General features: G+C 43.9%; 1 protein-coding gene across 1 annotated transcript; it reads left to right on the top strand.

Moving 5' to 3' along the window:
* The first annotated feature begins 5,902 nt into the window (after window positions 1-5,902).
* slitrk1 (SLIT and NTRK like family member 1) lies at window positions 5,903-11,227 on the top strand. The gene is made up of 2 exons (XM_080878705.1): window positions 5,903-7,029; window positions 7,169-11,227. Exon 2 carries the CDS (start codon window positions 7,229-7,231, stop codon window positions 9,332-9,334), a length of 2,106 nt encoding a protein of 701 aa, XP_080734831.1. The 5' UTR covers window positions 5,903-7,029; window positions 7,169-7,228; the 3' UTR covers window positions 9,335-11,227.
* Window positions 11,228-14,000: the final 2,773 nt, after the last annotated feature.

The following is a 14,000-nucleotide window of genomic DNA, read 5'->3' as shown; positions in this document are numbered from 1 at the left end:
AAGGTTTGGTATAATATTAGATGGCACTTAATTTTGTATTAGCGCCCTCCTCCTCCTGTTCAACTAATCTACTCTGTGATGAAAAGATATTTACTCCCTAAGCATTAATCACCACAAACCCTAAACAGCCATGGCTTATTTTGAATGCTGTCCACACACACTGAGCTCGACATGCTGATGTGAAAACAAGCTTAACATGGTTGCTGACCTTTCTGTAATTACCTGAAGAGTATTTCAGTCTCTCAAAGCCTCCTGCCTCTGAAGCCTCGGGAGAAAGTGCATGTCCTGGTGATGCACATCTGGAGGACATTGGGGGCAGTGCTGATGCGGCACATGTTTAGTCTAGAGAATAAAGTGATAAAAAATTAAAAAGAAAAATCTCAGCTTCCGATTTGGACGCTAAAAGCAAAGATCGTAATTGCTGTTTGACAAGATGATTTGCTGGAAACCGCTAAAGGGAGAAGTTTAGATAAAACAGCAAGGTTTTGTTGATTTTGCACCAGGCCAGCTCATACACCCCACAAATGTCTTCATCAGCTGAGATTTAAAAAAAAAAAGTCTTGAAATACAAGCTCGAGGGAAGGTCAGGTGGACTTTCCAAAAAAATAAATAAAATACTGTCTCAGCCTGATAAAATCCCTGGATTCTTTAAATACGCAGTATCTCTTGGGGAAGGATTAAACTCAGAAAGGTCTCTGTTAAGCAGGTATGAAAAATGCATCAAAGTTTATTTAAAAAGACGTCTTTTTGATAAATACATTTACTCAGGGAACCATAAAACACTTCAAAGTATGACACTGCACGTTGCACGACAAATCGTAGGTGATTGCCAATTATGGCCAGTTAGAAATACTCATCAGATATGAGTTTCAGAATGGGAGTGGGAAATTGCAAGCAATCTTGTAGCACAGCATCACTGCCTGACTGAAAGCTATTGATTGGCTTCACTGTTGGTTTTTCTCTGTGGGAATTGCGCCATGTATACAACAATTACATGAAGCATTTGAAAAGCAATAGCTAATACGCTTTCTGAACTATGGGATTTCATGAAGCTCTATAATTATCTAGAAGGCAAATTCTATAACAGTTATCCCTGTATGTCAATAATAGTATGAAAGGTATCTCAGAACACTCATCAGGAAAACCAGACCTTGTCAAAAGAATGGAGAGTAGTTAAAGTAAATCTGACCTATTAAACTATAAAATTCCTCTTGACACACATGCACACACTCAAGTTTGGATGTGTTTTGCTAGCAGCTGCTAATGTGATGCCCAAGATGCTAACCTCAAGCATGCAAGGATGTCGGGAGAGGGTGACCTCACTTACAGCCGTATATCAGACTTCATGCAAATCCCTCTGGAGCCACTAAAGGCCACTTGGCAGAGTTCTTTGCACATTTTACTCATATTTACTAACAGCTGTTAAATGACATTTACCTCCATTTCATCACTGCGGTTCCAGTGATGTCTGCCTTGGTGCCTTTTGAGAATAGGCCAGCATACTGACAGGTTTCAGGACTGTTTCAAAGCATGATATGGTGGAAGTTTGACTTTCGAGGATGAGACAAAACTTGCCCTTAAGCAGGAATAATGATTTGCAGGTAAATGGTATCAAATATGACAGGGGAACAGGTCATCCAATTCTGAAGTTCTAATCTCACATAGTGTGTGTTGTCTGTAAAGTATGGTGGTCCTGACAGTTCCAATTCATAGCACCTTAAGAAAACACCAGGAAACAGAAAAAATAACTCAAACATAAAGGGAATTGAATAAAGCAAAGTGGAAATAGAAATAAATACAAAGAAACTTGTATAAAACATAAAGGAAGTAGATAAAAAGAAATTGGGAGCAATTGTTTTTGGGAAAAGCTGTTCCCAAAAAACAAAACATGGGACTGGGACATTCGTAAAAAGTGCAGGATTCATTGTTGTTCATCGGGAGAAAAATATGCCAGGTAATGTGTGTTTTAATTGCATGAGTCATATAATACTGTAGATACAAGTTTGCTATTAATTGTTTATCGTTCTCTTGTCACTTCTATCACATTCCTGTCTCCTCAAAAACACTTAATTTTTTTTGTTTTTGTTTTTGCAGCATTTTTCTCTTTTCTCGTGTTTTCTTAAGTTGCAGTGTGTTTGATTCTTCAGGGCCACCGTAGTAGAGTCAGCAGTACCAAAACACCCAGCACCAGGAGCAGACAAAGGGAATATTCACCTAAAGGCACAGCTAAAAGTACAAATCCAATCCCTCCTCGTCACTACCAGTGAAACTCTAGGTATCTTTAACTCTGCAACTCTGCAATTTTAAAAGTATGATACAAATTAATAAAAAAGTGTTTTGAATGGAACATTGCACTGGTGCTCCCTGATGACAGTGGCCTCTCCAAACAGATCAGTGCACAGCAACAATCCCTAAACAGCTGTGGAATGGTGCAAGAGACATAACAATTTAAAATCGAGCAGCCATGGGATGGACCAGAGCAAATGCACAGGAGCCAAGGGAGCCATGGTGGTTCATGGCTGTTTATGGCAAAACAACTGGGATTAGCCCATTAGGTTTTAATGTGGCCTATCCCCACGGTTGACCCTAGTCATAGTAAATAAACACAAGCACGTCCTCACCTTTCTTGCATGCGATGCTGAGCCCGACTTGCACTGCAGCCCCGGCGACTGTGTATGCAAGTGACGTATGAGCTCATCTGTTCCCGCATCACACTAATGCAACCCGACAGTATCTGCATCACATCATAATGCTGAAACCCCCATGCAATTATTCCTTGGGATACATTCATATTCATAATCCAATTAGTTTTGACTTCAAGATGAGGGCTTTTTTTTTCCTGATACAAATATGATTTATCCTGTTTGGGGGATTATATCAGAGTCTAAATGTCTGCCCTACAAGGACTGAGTCAAGCTAAAGTAAAGTCAGAATTGTTTATCTCTTTGTTTTCTTTAGTGGAAACGAGACGCTCGAGCGTAACTAAGCTATGTTTGTACTAGTCCACCCACCTGCTGTAAATAAGAGGAGGCATTCGCTACATATGATGCATGCACGCAGGAGGTGATCTTTTTTCTTTTCTTTTTTTTTACGCTTTCAGGAAGCGCACTTCATGTGCACCAAAACAAATCAGTAGGAATTTTCTCTCCAACACCCTCCTACACATTAACACCCCCACACCACCCACATGCACACCCCCTCCACACACACACACACACACACACACACACACACACACACACACACACACACACACACACACATATATCCAATTAATTAGTGTGAATGAGTGATGTGTCCTTGCCTTGGCCGCCTGACCGTCCGCCCTCAGCCTGTTTGCTTTTTGCATGCCAGGGACCCGAGCTGACAATCAGTTACTTAGTTTGGATTGAACACATCGCTCGCATGGTTTGATCGGCCCCACAGCAGGACTCTGCGCCTATTCGAAAGATGGCAAACAAAACATTCATTAAACACAACAGACGTGCCCTAAGAGTGAAGGAGAGTCTTGGATGAAGGCGAGGACGGATAGAAACGCAAAGCTCTGCTTACTCCACAGCACAGGAAAGACTCAAATCTTTAGTAAACTTACGTAAAAGGGTGTGCTGCTTTAGTGAGGAACTTCACTGATGGACATGATCTGTCTCAAATATCTGATTCTGCACTGCAGCAATGATATGTTGGAGCAAAAAGTGCACTTTTTTTTTTCAAAAAACTGGAGATAATTTATCTGAATTTCTTGAGCTGTCATTTCCCTTTCCCCTTCTTGGTGTCTCACCTCCTCTTGTCAGTACTAGGACACCCATCCTCACCAAAGACTTCCCCAAGCTGCCTGGATCTTGTTCGTTCCGTGTGTCGTTCTCCTTCAGTAAATATTGCCTGATCATATTTGAGGTTGTGGTTGCTGCTAGAGGGGTTAATGTAGCTGGGGAGAGGAAGAGATACAGGAGAATTATCCTCCTGAGATCCAGAAGAAAAAAAAGTTTCATATTTTGAATTTTCTTTATTAATATGGTTGAAAGAAACATGCTACAGTATTTTTTTTTTTCAAAATTGTTTTTTTTTTTTCACTTTTTATCCTCTGTTTTTGCAGTGGACATGGGGTCTTGCTTGATCACTGAATGATAGGATGTGATGTAATGTTTTCATCTGGATTTCTGGTATCAAACCTCAGAATAGGACATACCAACACTTGAAGAGCTTGTAGGAAGGAGCAAAATGATGATCTCTGAAGTCCATTATGGATTAGAAGTAAGGTATAAGCTGCAACTCTGAAGGTATGAGATTTCATAGCAGTTTGTGTCAGGGAAACCCAATGCCACAACTTCAGAGGCACAGCTTATACAGTGGGCACCTCCTCCAAGCTGCCACCTACCTGCTCTTATGTCTGGTCCTCCTCCACCTCATCTCTGAAAGCTCAAAGTCTGATTACCCTTCCACAATTCTGAATAAAGTAATTTGTGCCTCATTCAACCCTTCCTTTCCTGAATCATGGGCACAGGTTGAGAATGAGAGGTAGTGAATCCTGTTGTCCACTGCAAGGGACACTAAATAAAAGTCTCGCTTTGAGAGGGTTAAATTTGTTTTAGTAAGATTTTGGAAACTTGCAATTATTTTAAGACTCTGATGCGGAAGAAAGAATTTGGGTTTAGCATCAGAAACGTAGCATCTGTTAAAAAATGTGGAAACTGCAATGTCTGCCATTTTGAAAAGAAAGCTAATATGCTGTGTTAGCTACACCGCCACAAGTGTGGCATTACCAGAAAGCTCTGGTAATGCCACACTGTCCTCTTGACAGGATTGAAGAAATCAACCAAACTGCATAAAAGGTGCTTGACCTACAAGTCTCAGAGTCATGTCCCCCACAGAGGACAAAAATGAACTTCTGGGTCAGCAGTTTGAATCACTTCAAATATCACGAGTCCAAATACTGAAGGAAGTCACATATGTGGCAGCACTTTGTAACAGTGGGTATTGAGTAAAGCAAATTCTCTCCTCAAGCCACCGATAAAGAGATCTGAGAGAGAGAGACATACCAGCAAGTTCAGACAGACAGGAAGAAACAAAAAGACAGGAAATGAAGGAGATGGGCAAACCAACACGTATGCAGACCAAGTAACGCCAGGAAAAACAAAAAAAAGAAACAACGCAAAACACAGGCAGACAGATAGACAGGTGGGCAGGGAGGAACCATAAGCAGTCAACTGGCCATAATGGGAACACTTTCCAGCCACATGTAGGTGGCCCTAATGATGTGCTGATTATTTGTGAGGCTTGCTGGAGTCTCCTGACTCCTGGGCTGGTGTCTCATTGCACGTGTGTGTGCGTCTGCATTGTTTCCTCTCTGCACAAAAAAAAAATGGTGTCAGAGAATGCGAGACAGAGAGAGAAAGACACACACACAGAGGAGGTGTAACTTAGCATGCCCATTTTCTGTCACGCTCTCAATTCCAACTGAGCACTGCAGATGGAGGAGGGGGAGGGGGATGGGGTGGAGGGTGTGTGTGTGTGGTGGTGGAGTGGAGGGATAACTACCTCAACTGTCCTGTGCTCCCCACACCCCTCCCCAACATCGCCCCCTCCCCCCAAGCCCTCCTACAGCTGATGTAATAATCTTAAACAGTGGAGTGTAATATAACTCGATGGTAGATGAGAAAATGCTGAAAACACTCATGGCTTTGTGTTTTTGTTGCTATTCCTTTCTACTTTTTTTGTAAAGGAATTTCTGTGTGTGTGTGTGTGTGTGTGTGGGGGGGGGGGGGGGGGGGGGGGTACAGAACGTCACGCACACATGCGCATATAGGGTTCCACACTGACGCATCGTTTGTTGTATAGTCAACTGTTTCTCTGCTGATTTTTTTTTTTTTTTTTTTTGCTTTCTTTTCCCTCCCTGCGCGGGCTGAGCCATGCCTGTACCGGATAATTGTTTTTACTGCATTCAACAGTGTTTCTCAGAAGCAACGGGTCGAAAGTCCGGACTGTGACAGTGGAGGCTCTGCAGGGACAAACTAATGCCTCCTTCTTCTTTCTGAGAAAGAAGGCTGAGCTATCACGATCCTTACTGTGAAGATCTCACCCGTGTATTTTTCTGACGATGCCGGGTTGGACACTTTCACCGTGTAGCTGCGAGCTGTGAGAATTCTCGTGGAAGAAGCATCTTATTGTGCGTGTTTGATTTTTGTGCCGCTGGATGGAAAATTCGAAAACACCGAAAGCCCTAAAAGCAAAAGAAAGAAACAAAAGTGAGTTTTCTTCTTCTTCCAAGGGGGTTCGAAAAGCGACCCCCCTCCTTTCTCTCTCTCCTCAGCATTCCCTCAGTCAGTCGACGGATTTTTTTTTTCCATTACAGCTCAGTAGAGGGTGTCAGATCTTTCTTAGAGCACCGCGCTAGGATGAACGCAGTCTCCGCGTTCCTCTTTTTGTGATTCCTGAATTTGCCACAAAAAAGAAGAAGAAGAAGAAGAAGAGGGGGTAGAAAAGGAGAGGGAGTGAGAGAGAGAGAGGTTGTAGTTGGTACTGGTGTTGAGGAGAAGAAGAAGAAGAAGGAAAAAAAATCGGCGCAAACGAGCCAGGCGAGACGCCGAGGGATGTGAGGGGGGGATGCCGGTGTTTTGCAGTGGTGGGACCGCCTGTGAAGCCCCAGCGCTGGGAGTGAATTCAGCACCGGGGGGAGAGCGGACAGCTCCCGACGAAGCCGCCACCGCCGCCGCAGCGCTCAGTAACACAACCGGTGGGAGGAAAAAGCCACGGATTTGTTCGTTTTTACCCCCCCACCACCACCACCTTCCCCCCTCTCTCCATCACTGCCAAGGTCAGTGTTAAACGACCTGAAAAAGCAAAGAAAAAAACGAAAAGATGAGCCGGACTCCGCTGACGCTCTTTTCTTTCCGCTTTTCTTCCGATTATATCCCCGAACCCTGCGAGGCTGTGAGGACTCGGTCGACTTGAAAGAGACGTTTATGTTTGTGTTTTTGGATTCGTGGGGGGAACAGAGAGGAAACAAAACTGGAAGAGTGGACACGAGAGCAGGTTAGACGCAGCGTGGATGTGTGATAAAAAGACTGCCTTATCTCTCTCCCCCCTTCCGTAAATATCTGTATTTCTCTCTCTCCCTCTTTTCTCCCCCCCCCCCCTTTTTTTTTTGCTTCCCTCCTTCCCGCTGATGCAGACCAGACCCCCAGCTCGCGCCGCGTCTTGAATCCGGGAATGAGTCGTCCACGTTGAAAAAATGCTGCTTTGGATCGTCCTGCTGAAAGCCGCTCTTTGTCTCGCCAGTGGAAACGTTACAAGGGACGTTTGCAAGGAGCAGATATGCTCCTGCAACGAGGTGGAGGGAGACCTACACATAGACTGCGAAAAGAGGAGCTTCACCACTCTGCAGCAGCTCACCGGCCCCAGCTCGCAGTTTTATCACTTGCTGCTACACGGGAATTCTCTCTCTAGGCTCTTTCCCAACGAGTTCGCCAACTTTTACAACGCCGTGAGTCTGCATTTGGAAAACAACGGCTTGCACGACATCGTGCCCGGCGCCTTCCTGGGACTTCAGCTGGTTAAGCGGCTGCACATCAATAACAATAAGATCAGATCGTTCAGGAAGAGCACGTTTCTGGGCTTGGACGACTTGGAATATCTCCAAGCTGATTTTAATCTACTGAGGGATATTGACCCCGCCGTTTTCAGGGACCTAAATAAACTTGAAGTGTTGATACTTAACGACAACCTCATCAGCGCGTTGCCCGTGAACGTGTTTCAACATGTGCCCATTACGCATCTCGACCTGCGCGGAAACCGAATCAAAACGTTGCCTTATGAAGGGATCCTGGAGCAGATCCCGGGCATTGCGGAGGTTTTGTTGGAGGACAACCCGTGGGACTGTAACTGCGACCTGGTTTCGCTCAAGGAGTGGCTGGAGAACATACCGCGGAACGCGCTCATTGGGAGGGTGATATGCGAGGCTCCCACCAGGCTGCAGGGCAGCGACCTGAACGAGACGTCAGAGGTGGATCTGTGCCCCTCGCAGAGCGCCGGCGTGGACAGCAGCCTGGTGGCCCCTCCCACCCAAGAGGAGACCTCCATGTCCCGCGACACGCACCCGACGCCTTACAAGCCCAGCGGAAATGCCAGCAGGCCCCCGACGCCAGGAGGCCACGGGTCCAACAAGAACCACTCTAAATCTCGTGAGAACTGGCAGCTGAAAACGAAACCCACTCCAGTGGCGGCAGGTGTGGACAGGGAGCAACAGCAGCTGCGCAACGTGACGTGCCCCGAGCCGTGCAAGTGCAAGCTGGTGGGCTCCAGGCAGGGGCTGGGGGTCAACTGCGAGGGCAAGAAGATCGAGAACCTGTCCAACCTCAAACCCAAACCCCTGGCCGCTCACGAGCTCAACATGAGAGAAAACAACATCCACGCGGTGAAGAAAAACCAGCTGCTCGGCTACGCGAGCCTCAACTTGCTCGACCTGGGCGCGAACAACATCAAGGTGATCGACAACGGCACGTTTCAAAACCAGAGCGAGCTCAGGTGGCTGTACTTGGATAAGAACTACCTGGACGCGCTGGTGACGGAGATGTTCGTGGGCCTCGTGAATTTGGAATATCTCAGTTTGGAATACAACGACATCCAGCTCGTAGTTGCGGGCGCGTTTAGCCCCATGCCGAACCTGAGGGTTCTCTTCCTCAACAACAACTTGCTCAAATCGTTACCCGCGGATGCTTTCCTTGGGATTTCTTTATCTAAGATCAGCCTGCACAACAACTACTTCCCCTATCTCCCCGTGGCAGGCGTGCTGGACCAGCTCAACTCGATCATCCAGATCGATTTGCACGGGAACCCGTGGGATTGCTCGTGCAAAATCGTGCCCTTCAAGCAGTGGACGGAGAAGCTGGGGGCCGACGTGATCGTGAGCGACCTCAAGTGCGAGTCGCCGGAGGAGTTCTGGAAGCGAGACTTCCGCTACGTGCGGAACGACCTGCTGTGCCCCAAGCTCTACGTCTCCCCGACGTCGCTGTCCAAAAACAGCACTTTCGCGCAGGACTCGGGGACGCGCTCGAACTCCTACCTGGAGCCCAACAGGGTCTCCATCTCGGTGCTCGTGCCCGGTCTGCTGCTGGTGTTCGTCACGTCCGCGTTCACCGTGGTGGGGATGCTCGTGTTTATTTTGCGGAACCGAAAGAGGTCGAAGCGGAGGGACGGAAACTCCTCCGCGTCCGAGATCAATTCCCTGCAGACTGTGTGCGACTCTTCGTACTGGCACAGCGGGTCTTATCACGCGGACGGGGGCGCGCACCGGGGCTTCGACTGCAGCACGCATCTCTCCACGACAAACGATGCGTAAAAAGGAAAGATGCCCCCCTCCCTTCCCTGGATTACAAACACACACACAAAGAGACAGATACACATACGAACTTTATATTTTATCCATTTGAACCAAGTCTGCTGCTGCTGCTTGCACAGCCCCCCTGCCCCTCCTCACCCCACTCTGTAATATATGTATATGCCAAGCCCCCCCCCAAAGAAAAGGCTACAACCCATCCCTCCCCTTTTCTCTCTCCCTCCCAGTAGTCGGATTTTTTTATTTTGTTTTTGCCGCAATCGGACCACAGATCTCTGCAAGACAGAAAAGAGGGGAGAGAGAGAGAATAACAACAGTAATATTATTATTATTATTATTATTAATAATAATAATAATAATAATAATAATAATAATAATAATTCAAAGAGCGAGCGCGTGTGTGTGGATTCAAGGACCGAGGACCCGTCCCCGAGGGAATGGTGCACGAGCGCATGAATGTAAATGTAAATACTCGGACCCGATGTATCATAATCTGCATGAAGATATTTCGCATGGTTTCAACACACACACACACACACACCTACACACACACACACACACACACACACACCCACACACACACACAGCCAGAGAGACGGGCGCGCGACGGAGAGGGGAAACCATAACCACCACAAACAAGCGTAAAAAGGAGCCAACTCGACCCCTTCTCATGTTATATCAATATGACGACTATATATAGATATTAAGAGTTATATATGACTATTACAAAGTGCCATTTCTCTATTTTTTTGTGAACCTGCAGTTAGGATTTGTATTTGTTGTTTTGAACTTGTTTGGAGAAACAAAAACATAAAAGGAGGGATGAAGAGGAGGAAGAGGAGTGTGATGGAAGTGAAGCTGTCAGTGCATGTTCTTTTTTTCTGTTTGTTATCATTTTTTTTTTTGATTGTCGATGAATATTTGGGGTTATTTATACTTAAGTGGCGCAGATTTTGAACAAAAAGAGAGAAAAAAAAGAAAAAGAAACCCACGTCTGCGCACTCATCATCTCCTTTATGAATGTAAAACTGTGTTATTTTATGGTGTGCCAATTGTTCAGATATTCCGACATGCAGATGAGCATGACCAATTAACGTCACTCAGATGCTTATGCTGCAAAGTTAATGTAGCTAAAAATAACAGTGTGTTTTTTTTAACCTTATTTTTTTCTTCTTCTTCTTCTTTTTATTTATGTGTCAATGAATATAGCCTGCTTTGGGTGAGAGGAAGAAAACAAAACAAATAAATAAACAAAAAAACATTGCAACAAGTTAAAAAGTTGGGGGTATGGGGGTGGGGGGTTTATACTGTCATATTTTTTCAAAAGCAAAGAAGTGTTTTCAATTGAGCTAATGCAATTCGATGTAAACAGCGAAGGTAGACTGACATAGATAGAACGCTGTTTTTTAATGTCAGGAAAAAAAATGTATTCCTCCACATAAAAGCTTATGGCTATGATTCACTTTCATTATATTGTGAGCTTTTGTAAAGCCATCTAATCTTGTCCAAATAGGAGAAGTCACTGTATTTAGGACAAAACGTGCTTGAAAGAGGCGGGGTTTTTTGTTTTTGTTTTTTGTGGCTGGGAGAGAAGTGAGGCAAGCTGGAGCATTTTACAGCAAGAAAGAAATCAAACATAGGTACCTACATACAAACATAACGCAGAGGTAACTACATAAAGCAAGATGTCTTTTTTTTGCTTTCAAATTATTCACTTTTGAACTTGAGCTACTCTTGAAGGGGCCGCATGGTTTTTGTGAGCTCATGACAACAATGCCATGACTGAATACCTGTTTTATTGCTATTTTCTCTTCCCAGAGCTCAGCTATTGTCATGGGATATGCTGCTTATAGCCTATATTGCTTTACCTGAATTTAAAACAAAGAAGAAGGATGACCCCCCCCCCCCAAAAAAAAAAAAAAAAAACCCAAACAAACAAACAAACAAACAAACAAACAAACAAACAAACAAACAAACGAAACAAAACCCAATGACAACAACACAAAAACAACAACAAACAAGCATTAAAATAGCTGGGGCTTGTTTGAAAAAAAGAAAGTCAATTCTTTAACTCTGCAGTAGCTCAAACAGAAGCGAGGAATGTGCAATTAGCATTTTTGTCTTTTGACTTAATGTTTGTTATGTAAAACCCTAGCACTGGTTTTCACTTTGCCAACTGATTTTCTTTTACAAAACCCACTCCAATATGCTTAATTTCGACACGAGTTCAGGCTAATTCGGTCAAAACTTACCATGGCCACGATGAGAGTGTACAGAGACGATGTTTAGACGGGCTTACATCCCCCATACTGCCCCTCACCTTGCCTCTTCTTCCCACCACAAGTAGGCCTACAATTCAAGCTAGCGCTGTTCATGGTGCTGAATCATTTTTCCTGCTTTTTTTTCTTTTGTCTGTCGGCCCCCTTTGTGCGTGCGTGCAGGACCGCGCGTGCACGGTCATGCAGCCCGCATGTGTGAAGACAAATCAGAGAGAGCGCGCGCGAGAGAGCAGCTGCGTGACCATTTGCATGTACGTGTAGCCGCCCTTACTTTCCCTCCCCTCTTTACCCCAAACCACATAATCATACGCAGCTTGACCTTGGAGACTAACATCTCAGCAGATCTGTGACAAACCAGTCACCACCCTCATCACCATTTTCGTCCTTGCCCCCCCCCCGAAACACGCCACCACCTCCACCAGCTTCCCTTTCCTCGGTTTTCCTGTCCAATCACAGGGAGGGGATATATTGGGGGTAACTATGTGTCTATTCTGTGGAGTATTTACTGTGCCACAGTCCACTGATGATTTGTCATAACTTTCAAACGCTGTGTTTCAAAGTTACATTTATATGCTTTGCGATATTTGACCTGCTTCTATTTTGTTAAATAAAGTGTGGTTGAGGTTGAGTAAAAAAAACAAAGTATTTGGTTTTAGGTTTTTATTTATTGGAGCTGGTTTATTGACAAGGTTGATTTATCATCTGTTGTAGTTTTGCATAATTTACATGCTGCAGGATTTCCACATACTTAGCATGTTGAGGTGCACCAGCTTCTGGGTTTCTTCTTAATTACTGTAAAAATTGTTATAATAATCATTGTTCTTATCAGGGTGAGTTAAGGGCTCTTCCACTCATGAGTAAGAATGAAAGCTACTTTTTTTTCTTTGCTAAGCTCTACCTTTCAACCCACATAATTAAAACAGTGTGCCTGCATCAGTGTCATGGTATAGGCCAGTTATGCAGTCAAGCACTGTACAGGAAGTTAACACTAAATGTCATACACCACACAAGTTTAAGTAACAGACACCGTTGATGGGAACATCGATATGATGGGGAAAAAAAACACGACACACAAAAAACAAACAAAAAAATCAATTTTATATTTTGTTTTTTGGAATTAGGCTTTTAATGTGCTGAACAGTGGGGCAGTGCTCAAATGTTTGATACAAAATAATCACTTGAATGTTACAAAAATGGTTTGGGGATTATTTTAGATGAAATGGTGTACTTCTCCTTGAAAAACGACATAACAGCCATTCCACCTCAGATTCATCATCAGTGTTATGTAAAAATTAATTATTTTAAAGCCATAAATTCAAATATTTTCCAAAACTGCCCTTAATTCACCCTATATTTTTTACATTTTAGAATCCCTAGAAAGACAATCACACATTTTCTTGTGCTTTTGAACTTACAGCTCTAATATCACACAATATCAAACAAAGCAACAATTTAGGTTCATGATTTATTTGGGTAGTAAAAGGAAAATTTGAAGATGACTGATACCTGAATAAGGTAGACCAGAGCAGTTGTAGTTGCAAGGTTGAGATTTTGATTATATGTTTTTTTTTTCTTTTTCAAATGTTTTTTTTTGTTTTGGTGAGAAAACATGCTCTATGGGGAAGCTTATGATACTTCTAATTGTAAGTAACACATTTCTTTCTAAGCCTTATGATTTTGGAAGAGTAAATCTAATAGCAAGAAGTAGCTAAAGCTGACCTATAAAGAAATGACGTCACAGTTGCATGACTTTAACCACTATGCTCCTGTGTTTGGTGTGCTGACAATGAATGTCCTCAACAACGTCTGTAGTCCCATTTAACAACGTGTTAGCAAACACCTTCTCTGGAAAATGTACTAGCTTCAAAATCTATAAGTGGGGTATTATTTATGTGCTTTATGTTGTAGCAAACGAAAAAAATCTCCATAAAAACACTTAAAGCTTGTGTTGACCTTATTTCAGGCTTTCAAAAACAAACAATCTTGGACTTCCAGAGAAGTAACCAGAAGTACAAAGGGCCAATTAATCTCCTGATTTTAGGACTCATTCCTACTGTACAAACTACTACTATAAACATGGTATGCACATGCTCAGTATAGACATCTCAGAGGAAAGCTTGGTAGAAGTACTGAACAAACCAACAAACAAAAAGGAAAACGTTTTGTGGAAGTTATTTTTATGATGTATTATTTTGTCTATGTTTTAACCTTTGGTAAAACACACACTCGTGATGGCAAGCTACATTGTAGCCACAGCCACCCTGGGGCGCACTGACAGAGGCGAGGCTGCCGGACACTGGCGCCACCGGGCCCTCTGACCACCACCAGTAGGCAACGGGTGAAGTGTCTTGCCCAAAGACACAACAACCGAGACTGTCGGAGCCAGGGCT

This window comes from Rhamphochromis sp. 'chilingali' (assembly GCF_963969265.1).
Source record: "Rhamphochromis sp. 'chilingali' genome assembly, chromosome: 3".
NCBI classification, from domain to species: Eukaryota; Metazoa; Chordata; class Actinopteri; order Cichliformes; family Cichlidae; genus Rhamphochromis; species Rhamphochromis sp. 'chilingali'.
The sequence above is the reverse complement of the archived record's forward strand: the minus strand, read 5'-3'. Positions and strand labels throughout refer to the sequence as shown.

Bases quoted from the DNA above. Each gene is read 5' to 3' on its own strand.
- slitrk1 (XM_080878705.1), top strand. From the start codon at position 7,229: ATGCTGCTTTGGATCGTCCTGCTGAAAGCCGCTCTTTGTCTCGCCAGT.